This window comes from Solanum dulcamara, chromosome 8, assembly GCF_947179165.1.
Source record: "Solanum dulcamara chromosome 8, daSolDulc1.2, whole genome shotgun sequence".
NCBI lineage: Eukaryota > Viridiplantae > Streptophyta > Magnoliopsida > Solanales > Solanaceae > Solanum > Solanum dulcamara.
Genome location: NC_077244.1, coordinates 3,060,154 through 3,071,700, shown reverse-complemented (window position 1 = coordinate 3,071,700; position 11,547 = coordinate 3,060,154). Strand labels below are relative to the sequence as shown.

Here is an 11,547-nt window from a genome sequence, read left to right as displayed (position 1 = left end):
TGAACCGTGAATGATTGGTTGACGAAAAGTTATTTTTGTGCAAGGGATATTATTGCCATAACAAGATAGTTGCCTTGAGGCATGTTCCAATGATATATATAACAGAGATATTTCTATTTCCCTAATTATCAATGCAATTATTTTATTTCTCATAAAATTTAGTCGCCTAATAAAACTTATAGATTTCAAGATGTCTTCTCCATAATTCAAAGGAACTATAGCCACTATATAAAAGGATTCTAAAGGATTATAAGTTGACAAAGAATAGAAGAAGAGAGAAATATTATTAGATTTCTCTTAAAAATTCAAATCAAACTGATAAACATGTATTATATTTGGTTAGATTTGATCTTAATAGTTAAAATTGATTAAATTAATTTGTTTTTTATTTAAATCAAAAATCGAATCATATCTAAAAAATAATAGAGGCCAAGTATGCTTAAAACTTAAAAGTTGTAACACTGAATAGGCAGATTACAAGTAGTGCATTATTTGTAACAAAAGAAAAGGTGACTGTTCACATCTGAAAAATCAGTCTGAACTGTTTCCTAAAGGGAAAAAAAAAGTACATAATTTTGATGTCTATAGTTCATATTTGTTGCTTCTTTTATTGTATTTGATGGCTATATATTACATAATAAAGAGAGGATAAATTGATGATGATTTGAACCCTTAGTGGGGGTAAAAACTTGTTCCACTAAAACCTGCAATGTGCATGAAGGGATTAGTAGAAAAATCAAGTACAAAAACAAATTTAATATGCTATAAGACTATAAACAAGTTAGATACCCAAGAAAAAGAAGGAAAGCAAAAGAAAATAATAATTTGATTACAATTTTTTATATCATCAGTGTAATTTAACATAACATATTATAGCAAGTTCTGCCTTATTATTTAGCAGGTAACTAATTTCACTTATTTTGAGTAGTTAGCAATTGGTATAATGTAAAAATTCTTTTGAATTGCCGGTCCTAGAGGTTAAAATCGAAAAATAAAAAGAAATTGTAACTTATATATACATCGAATCAATATAATTAATTTAATTTATTATAACAGGTTATTCCTTTATTTTTTTTAGGCAATTCGTTCCGTTATTACAACAATCATGTCACATATAAATTTTACATATAAATCTCTATAATAAGCATTAGTCGATAACTTGGTAAACAAAAATTACCTTAGTTGCTATCATATCTTATAAGTACACAAATAATCTTGTAAAACTTCAAGTATCTACATTTTCTCTCTCTCTTTCTCTATATAACTTATATCTTACTTATGACATATTGTAAAATTATACTATCAACATACAAAAGTTAATCTGTATAACGTAAAAAGAAATACCTTGTGGGGTATTGCATCCAATTTTGATTGTATCGTAGATATGTTTAATAGTGGCCTTGTTCGCGAACCAAAAATCGCGTTTGACATGATGAATGCAATCGAGTACTCCTTTAGTATGATCTCCGCAGCCTCCTTTTACACAAAATTGTTTGCCTTCACCATTTGTTACATTTAGCCATCCAGACATTGTGAGTGTATGATTTTTTGAACAAATTGGAGATGTCTGAATACATCATGAAAAATAGAGGATAAATAAAATTTATATAAATGGCAAGTAACCTACTCTAACATGTTAAATTAAATGTAGACCCAAACTCATTGCAAGCCTAATTATGATAATAATTCAATATTTTATTTTAGTAAAATTCTGCGTACGTCACTGGATCTGTAAGAGTGTTGTAACAGAGTTGAAGCCAACAACTTACATTTAGCAAGCAGAAATAGGCACTTCTCCACTGCTCAAATGCTGCCAAATTCACATTTCCTGTGGGTTGTTTCCTATCTGATGAATGAAATAAAGACATGTTAAAACTTATAATATTTTTTCAAAGGCGTAATACATAAATATGTTCTTTAACTGGTCTTTAACTGATATCTACGCTTTCTAATTTTGAGTGTGTACAAATAGACACTTAAACTTATATAAAGTTCAATAAGTAGACACGCGCATCGATCCTACGTGGCATCCTACAAATCAGTTCAAGTACTGTATCTTCACAAATAACATCATGTAGGACGTGTATGTTATTTGTTCAACTTTATACAAATCTAAGTGTATATTTATACATACCTAAAGTTAGAGAGCATATATATTAGTTAAAGACTAGTTAAAGAGCATGTTTATGTATTAAGCCTTTCTTAAACACAAAATGAATAAGCAAGAAAGGGATCTTGAAATTATATATATATACTTTCAGCACTAACACCAGACATCACTAAGAAAATGCCCAAAAATAAGCTTAGTATCCCAATTCTTCTTCCATAGCTCTGAGAATTTTCCATAATTTATTATGAGAAAAAGCAAATTCTAAATCTCAAGATAATGAAGAAGTTCTAATTACAAGAATGTGTTAGTTTCTTAATCTATAATTGGATTTTTATATCTAGAAAAGGAAGAAGCATTGGAGAGAGGATTTTTCTTCTTAGTAAAATAGGTAATATGCTGAGAATATAAAGTGAATTGAGAAAAACAAGAACAAGATTTAAGGATAATTAAGTTTTTTTTTTTTTATGTCGGAGAAAAAAAGACAAAAATCTACCTTGGACTAATCGAGATATAAACAACTTTTTTTAAATTTTTTTTTATTGGTATACTAAGTATATATTGACAATTATGGTGGAGTGATAATTATTCTTTCTTTATTAATTTGAGCTTTTGAGTTCAAACTTCAATTATGCAGTCGCTTTTCTTAAGGAGAGTTTTACCTTTATGTGAAACTTTCCAGTACGAAATCGAATTTAATCAGGCTCTAATACAAATATTGAATATCAGACATTGAAAAACATCTCAACAACATGTTTTAAGTCCCAACTTATCCGTAAACCATTCGAGTCCTCAATTTTCCATCTAAATCATCTCCACAAATCATAAATAATATGAAAAAAGATTAAAAATGTCCCAAACCTATTCGATTTGGTTCACCATTGCCCTTAGTTAACCTATTGATCCACTAATGACCCTATCATTATTTCTTGGCTCATATTTGGTCAAATGAATGGATATTTTAATTCATATATGAGTTATATAAGGATAATAAGAGACTGTCATGTTATTTGAATTTTAGATAATGCTGGGATTATTTAATTATTTTAGGGGTAAATATAAGTAAAAAAATAACGATTAGAGAGCATTCGCGGATCAATAAATTAACTAAGGGCAATGATAACCCTAATCGAGATAATTTTATCCCTTTTCCACAAATAATAATATGAATTTATACGCATACATAAAATTCATTTAGAAAAACAAATACTAAAAATAGAAGGTTGGGTTATTACATTTTCATTATGAAATATTCGTTTGGAAAGAACACTATCTTACATTATAATTTATTTATTACAAAAACAAAATAATACTTAATTGAGTGTAAGAATTAGTTTGTGGAAAGGTAGCTTTTATCGATTGCCAAATGTCAATTGCCCCCAAAATTCGACCAATGACTCGGTCACATTCACAACTCTATCCACAACTCCAAAAAAAATAACACGATAAATATTGCGAATTTCCTCAACTTGTCGTATTTAATTAAACTTGGATAATTAACATCTCTAATACAAAATTACTTAATCATGATTAATTTAATCAAAGTAAAAGAAAAACAAAAGGAAGCAGCTGAAAATGCTGGATCAAAACCAGCAATTAAAGAGCAAACAGCCTCAAAATTACGTGTCCATAGAGACATTAGTGAATTAACTTTGCCACCAATTTGTACAATTGTATTTCCTAATGGAAAAGATGATCTTATGAATTTTGAAGTTACAATTAAACCTGATGAAGGTTATTATCATGATGGTGAATTTACATTTACATTTGAAATTCCAATACTTTATCCACATGATGCACCAAAAGTTAAGTGCAAAATCAAAGTTTATCATCCAAATATTGATTATGAAGGAAATGTTTGTCTTAATATTCTTAGAGAAGATTGGAAGCCTGTTTTGAATATTAATGCTGTGATTTATGGTTTGGTTCATTTGTTTACTGAACCTAATCATGAAGATCCACTTAATCATGAAGCAGCTGATGAATTAAGAGATAATCCAAAGTCGTTCGAGTTCAATGTTAGGAGTGCTATGTGGGGAGAAAGCGTGCATGGTTTGAATTACGATCGTATTCTATAATGTGTGTTTTAAAAAAATAATATTTCAAGTACGGAAGTTTAGTTTTTGTAGTATGATGTCCAAAATCATTATTTTTTGAATGTTGAATGTGTATTTATATTGCGAAATACATTATTTGAAGTTTGAAAAATAATTTCATTATAAGGAGTTTTTTTGTTTTGACTTTTTTTTTCCAACTTAGCTTAAAATAAGAGTACTTTTTTTTTGGTTCCAAATTATATCAATCGATTCTTACCCCGAATGCCTGATGATGGAGAAGTGGAGAGATTTAAAGCTCGATTAATGGCAAAAGGATACAACCAAATTGAAGGAGTGGATTTAGAGGATACTTTTAATTCAGTTATTAAATTCAGAACAACTCCGATTCGACAATGAACACTAAATCAAAGAGGCAAATCCATTTTCTCACCCGCCTATGATTGATTGGAGACTTATTCAGTAGGTCCTCCTTCCCTACAAAATGGAATTCCAGGGCGTCTTGCTTAGATCGCATTTGCTTTTCCTTACTCCCGAATAGTGAAAGATTGAGCCTTTTTTGTTCAACCCAAGTGTTGGAGTTCCAAGAAGGATAGATGCAAAAAAAAAGGTGAGGCAAGTGGCCCAAGGGTCCCTTTCCTTATAGTCAAATGGCTCTCCATCTCTAGGAAGATTGTGTCCAGGATCTGGTAATCTAAGCCTTGCTTCTTCTGGTCGAGCTATCATTTGTAATGGTTAAATGTTGGTCTCTTTGTTAATTAGATATAAAAAAATTTGCATTTTGCATGGTAAATTGAAAGAAAAGGTATGTATAGAGCAACTATCGGGGTTCAATGCAATGACCTAACCCGTCGTTATCTGAAAATATCTGCGGTAAAAGTATACGAATCTCATTCAACATAAGGTAGGATCAATACCTTGATATGTGAGTGCATTAGTTGTGAATTAAGGTCGTGCTATGCTCCTATCTCAAAGTTGAGCTGAAAGTATCTTTCCGATTTAGTTTTGGACTTAAGTTCATACTAAGGTCTAGTTCAAAAAACCATATCTCTTAGCTATAATGAATTAGGTGGACTATGACCAATCAAATTAAATTTCTATGAGTCTTCTTTCCAACGCCACTAAATTTACCTAATTTGGAGTTTGAAGTAAAAAGTTATACCATTTTTACTAAGAACAGTTTGTGCTAAAGCTGCTGTGGCGGGACAGACGAAATTTAAAGTCGGAAAAAACCCCAAAAGGGTTTCTTTCATTCCCAAAAGCGACCTAAGGCAATTTTCTACTGGTTTCTACTCCAATTTGTGCTAAAGGTAAGTAGTTTATTCTCTAAACTTGTAATTCGATTCCTAGAACCCACAATTGTTGGTGGATGATCATAGAGGGAGAGTTTTTGGCTTGAAACTAATGGTAGGAAAACCCTAGTTTGGGTGGAAAAATCACGGGACTGGCCTGAGATTTGCTTATAATCTTGAAGTATATAGGCCATTTGTGATTGATTTTGTATTATGCTATTATTTTAGACCAAGAACAAGCTAGGTTTCACTAAAGTAGTCAAGGTTCGCAATCAGACTTCTGCAGTAGTTGTTTGGTGTCCAAGCTAGGTTTCTCAATTGAGTGGTTATAAATCTGTTCTCATTACATAATGTATCGTAGATTGATAGGAGATTTCATGTTTAAGCCTTCGAGCACGGAGTCTGGATGACTGAATGTGTTGCTATTGCTGTTTATGGTAGGAATGTGCTATGTGGGTTTAGATTATGCTGTGATTAGTGATGATAGTCTAGTTCTTGATTGTTAGCCTAAATACTTCTTGTCTATATGATTGATGTTCCTTGTAAAGTTAATGTGTAAGGAAATTGCTAGGTTAGAGTGAGATCGTGAGACTTGTGATAATCAAAGGGGGTCTAGTTGGGACTGTTGATCCATATAAATATAAGATATATATATATATATATATTTATATGTGCATGTTCATAGTGACAGTTCCATGTGAAATATTTGAGTAATGCGCGTTCATGCAATAAAATGAAATAAAACCACTGAAATGATTATTTGTGAACAATTACATGCAATGAGCCTGATTACTTGATTGTGCAAGTATGTGAACTATTCGTTGTGGATTGTGATTATGTATTATGATTGTGATATTTGATTGAGTGTCGCATTCTGACACATATATTAAATCTGGTGTCACTTTCCGACATATATATTGAATTCGGTGTCGCATTCCGTCACATATATTGAATCAGATGTCACGTTCCGACACATACTAAATATTGGATCGGGTGCCACACCGACACACTAATAGTTTGGGTATGGCTTCCTTGAGAGAACCATTGTGTGGCTATCATCTGTAAATTGATCTTGACTATATGTGTAATGATAGAGAAACTAACTTTATTATAATTGAGCATACTCATTCTGTGTAATAATTAATATGAATGGACTGAAGATCCAAGTATTACCATGTCAACAGTTGTAATTTAGATTTACATGGTGGAACTGTATATTACTCTTAAAATGGTAAATTGGTAATGTGCTTCTATATATATGCATGTTCAGATTATGTTATGGTTGCTAGATGCATCCATATTGTAGGTGTGAGGTCGTGGTAAACAAGCGGAGAGCAGTTGATATATGGTTTAATAAGAGTAGTGACTTAGAGTCAGATATTGATAGTGTCTTGTTGGTATAAAAAAGGGGATTGGGGGAGAAGTCAGAGTTACTGTCTCTGGCTAGGTTGCTCTAACGGGAGGAATCCCGCTGTGGCGAGGCCGTCAGAGCGGAATAGGTCCCTCAACAGCTGGCCAGTATGGTTATGAGGTAAGTCTTACTTCACTTAAATGTTTACCTCTTCCAAGTGAGATGTTAATCATTCAAGGGACAGGTGTTGGTGTGAAAGCTAAAAGTAATAGACTAGTTAGACAGAGTTAGTAGTGACCCGTAGTTTGAAAACTCCTCTATGTGATAGAAGGGTTAGGATTTGATTTGTATTCGAGTTGGCAGCGAACCAACTAGAAGGGATGAGAGTTAGGCTTGAACGAATTTAATGAGGTTATCGAGAATAGTAAGAGTTGTGCATAAAGGTTTGGCGGTGTATTTTCTTAAGAGCATGTTTTCTACTCGTTGGTTTCTTTATATTCTGCGATGGGTATCAGATTGACCGATGATGCCTACCAGTACGTGTTGTTTGTACTGATACTACTCTTGCTATGCCACTTGACATAGTCTGGTTGTAGGGTCAGTGATATTTCTTAGGTAAAGAAGAAGATGATTCTCCAACAACTTCTACTCTTCCTTCTTTATGGTGGGAGGTGTGTCATTACTTTATTTATACTATGTATCTTTAGAAACTCTTGTACCTGTTTAGACTAGTATCCTTGGGGGTGTTAGTTTGTTTCTAGTAATAAAACTTAGAGTTTTAAAATTTTCAATTATGGTGTATTCCTGATTTTTTAGGCTGGTATTTGGTAATTGTTAAACTTTCGCATGTTATTTCTGTAAAAGTTCTCCTATCTAGGTGTTAGAGTAGGTGCCCGCATGACCCAGTGGGTTGAATCGTGACATTCAAAGATCTGAAGGCTCCTCACAAGGTTTGCTTGTTACTGAGAGATTTTTGCGGACTGAAACAAGCTCCCAAAAACCTAATGGGTGAAGGGAATTAGTTTCATTTGGACATGACTCGAGGTTCTACACCTTGTTGGATGTAATTAATTAGCATCCTACTATATTTTGTATACAAGATATGTGTTTTAATAGATGTTTGAGCGTTATTTTAAAATCACGTAAAAAAGAATGATGACTCAAAAGTTAAAAGTGTATTTTTTATTGAATTTTAACTCCAAATAAATAAAAATGAAGCATAAAAGAATACAACTAAAAACTTGTTAAATGATCGAGAAATTACAGCCGTAAAAACTCTATTTTTCTTAATTAAAAAATAGACTCCTAACAAACATAAAACAAATTTCTAAAAATCAAACATTCCGTTATCAAATTTTGTCATCAACTTTCAAGATTATAGCCTCATTCCTTAAGTGAGTTTTAGCACACAATCAGATCGTGAGACATCATCAACACTCCTTCTGAATCTGGAGCTGCAAACCTAGCTTTTCTCTTAATTAAAAAATAGACTCCTAATATGTCAGGTCTTGTTGTTGTGAGATATATTAAACATCTAATTAAGCTTCGATATACTCCTTCATTAACTGGTTCAACTCCATCACCCCTTTTCAATTTTTCTTTTTGAAATGACTTAGTTCTAATATTAAATATTTTTAATGATGTCAGTACTACACTTCACGATCGTGATAGGTTCCTCTCAATCACAAAGATCCATCGCGAATACCCTTACGTGACCGCGGCCCAAGCAAAACAACCATATATGATCACAACTCCTCCTTTACAGACACTTACCTTCAACAAGTCATAAAATACTAAATGAACCTACGATAAGTCTCAATTACAAAAAATAAGTCCTTAAACTCAAAACGATCTAATAGATCATAACATTTATGTACTTTATAGCTATAAAAAAGATATTAATTAGTTGAGGAAGTTATAAAAAGATATTAATTAATAGTAACTTTTATCCATGGCCAAATGTTAATTAATTGCCCGCAAATCCCCTTAATTCCTACAATGACTCGGTCACATTCACTACACCATCCACAACTTCAAAAGAAAAAAAAAATCATCCAATAAATATTGCGAAACTCCTCAATTTGTCGTATTAATTAACATCGCGAATAATATAATACTATAACTTAACCATGATTAATTTGTTCAAAGTAAAAGAAAAACAAAAGGAAGCACCTGAAAATGCAGGACAATCAGCCTCAAAATTACGTGTCCATAGAGTTATTAGTGAATTAAATTTGCCACCAATTTGTACAATTGAATTTCCTAATGGAAAAGATGATATTATGAATTTTTAAGTCACAATTAAACCTGATGAAGGTTATTATCATGATGGTACATTTCCATTTACATCCCAAATCCCAATTCTTTATCCAAATGATGCACCAAAAGTTAAGTGTAAAGTCAAAGTTTATCATCCAAATATTGATTTGGAAGGAAATATTTGTCTTAATATTCCAAATATTGATTCATTTGTTTACTGAGCCTAATCATAAAGATCCACTTAATCATGAAGCAACTAATGAATTAAGAGATAATCCAAAGTCGTTCGAGTGGAATGTTAGGAAGACGATGTGGGGAGGACATACGAATAACGTGTATTAAAGTTTGAAAAATAATTTACTTTTTAGGAATTTTTAGATATTATTTTTCAAACTTTTGAATATCAATCCATTCATGTCCAAGATGTGACCATAATTGCAATAATTAAAACAAGATTTTGACCATAATTGTTTTTAAAAAAAAATAACATACTCATTATAATCATGATCGAGAGCATATTTTCAATGACAAATTGTGAAAATATTTCTTTAAATTATTAATGGAGAGGATATTTTAGAGCAAATTTTAACCTTATGCTACTGTACTTATCATGCTTGATTAATCAATTCGTATAATCTATAATTATTCTTGTATATAAATTAAATATCACTATAGAGATAGAGATATAAAAGGCCGGTCATCGGGTGCGAATCTTTTTCTAGTTAGATTTCTTTCAATTCGACTTGCCTCACTCTCCTGTGGAAAGGAGTATAGAAAGAAGAGTTGAAGAAATGATAAGGTTGCATATGATTGATTTCATAGCTCAAATCCGTAAATTCCTAATCACAATTTTACAATTTACTCCAAACTAACTAATATAAAGACATAAAATATCTTAAATTCCTTTCTAAATAAACATAATTGATTAATTATGAATGTGAGTCTAAACCAGGCCACCAAATCATTAAGAAATCAGAGGTAGCAGACATGTCGACTCAATTAATTCAATTTATGTACACATAACCATGCTACCTTCATTCTTATTATCCAGAGCATCGGCTTAATTGTGCACAAATCGGATCATACAAATTTTATTCCAACGATCTTCGTCCAAAAATTACACTATATATATAAATTTAAAATTAAATATGAGTCTAAACCAGGCCACCGAATCATGGAGAAATCAAAGGTAGCAGACATGTCGACTCAATTAATTCAATTTCTGTACATATAACCATGCTACCTTCATTATAATTATCCAGAGCATCGGCTTAATTATGTACAGATTTATTTCAAATACACACACACAAAATATATAAATAATATGAACCAAAAAAAGAAAAGAAAAGTAAAAAGTAGAATGTGAGTTAAAGAGGATTGAAACTTGAAATAATTGCTCTGTAAATGTTTGAGAGATGAGAGGATTATATTATATAGGGAGCTGCTAGGGTTTATGGCTTTTATGGTGTGGATTTGATGAAAAGCCCAATATAAGTTGGATGGGCTTTGGTTAATTTGTTAAACATCTTCTAATTTGTTGCTACTTGGACCCAAGATCAATGTAACATTCTCATAATTATGAAAAAGAATTTAATAACTAATACAAGTGACTTGCAAAATCAAATTAAACACCAATGGAAAATGTGATTCATATACAAGTGACATGTTTCGACTAATCAAATATGGTCATGTTACTTTAATTTGATTGGTCAAATTGAATTTGTCGTCATCAAAATCCTTTCATTCTATAACTATAATTGGGGGTCTCATAATTCATAAAAGGCGTCTAAATTTTAACAAGAAGTCCGGAAGAGGTCATGGATCAAACATTGCAGAATTTCTATAAGCTACAAGTGTTCAAGCTACAGACAAGTATTATCTATAATTTTTAAAGATCAAGATGAAGATTCAAAATCAAGTTTAATTCCCTTAAATTAAAGTACAAGTCAAGATCAAGTGTGCCAAATTCAAGATCAATCTAAAAGACCCCTGAATTAATTTTTGAAAAAAAAATAATCAGAGGTGTCATAGAGACCACTTCTTTTATTTTTATGATTCAGTTTATTTTTCATACTTGAGAAAATTTGCTGTGATAGATTGGCATACGAGTTATGCCAATTTTTTCCCTTTATCTCTTCTCTCACAAAATAAATCTGTAAAATTTGAAGCCAATTGTCATGGTGCGTACAAGGAAGATCAATACAAGCAACAATGTCTATAATGATGACCAACATTGGTTGTGATGCAGTAGTGAGACTGCTTCACCCTTAACCAGAAATCACGGGTTCGAGCCCTAGGTATGGAGAAAATTTTGTTGGGAGCGTCGCCCTTCAAATGGACCCTGCAGTGTGCAATCCAAATTTAATCAAAACTCCAATGCGATCTCCGAATACCGAATGAAAAAAAAATGTATATAATGATGACACTGGAAAGAAAGAAACCATTCAAATGAGAGCAATCTTTAGGGACAGATCTCTTGTCTAT

General features: G+C 31.7%; 1 protein-coding gene, 2 non-coding genes and 1 pseudogene across 3 annotated transcripts; 2 read left to right on the top strand and 2 right to left on the bottom strand.

The window, feature by feature from the left end:
* The first annotated feature begins 3,621 nt into the window (after nucleotides 1–3,621).
* On the top strand, nucleotides 3,622–4,185 carry LOC129901289 (NEDD8-conjugating enzyme Ubc12-like). Its single transcript, XM_055976426.1, has one exon. The coding sequence runs from the start codon at nucleotides 3,634–3,636 to the stop codon at nucleotides 4,183–4,185; it is 552 nt and encodes a 183-aa protein (XP_055832401.1). The 5' UTR covers nucleotides 3,622–3,633.
* A 4,748-nt stretch (nucleotides 4,186–8,933) lies between these two features.
* On the top strand, nucleotides 8,934–9,405 carry LOC129898916 (NEDD8-conjugating enzyme Ubc12-like; annotated as a pseudogene).
* Nucleotides 9,406–9,996: 591 nt separating this feature from the next.
* On the bottom strand, nucleotides 9,997–10,103 carry LOC129901780 (small nucleolar RNA snoR100). Its single transcript, XR_008769952.1, has one exon. It is a non-coding gene; the product is annotated as a small nucleolar RNA snoR100 (small nucleolar RNA).
* A 104-nt stretch (nucleotides 10,104–10,207) lies between these two features.
* Nucleotides 10,208–10,314, bottom strand: LOC129901781 (small nucleolar RNA snoR100). The gene has a single exon (XR_008769953.1). It is a non-coding gene; the product is annotated as a small nucleolar RNA snoR100 (small nucleolar RNA).
* Between the last annotated feature and the right edge of the window lie 1,233 nt (nucleotides 10,315–11,547).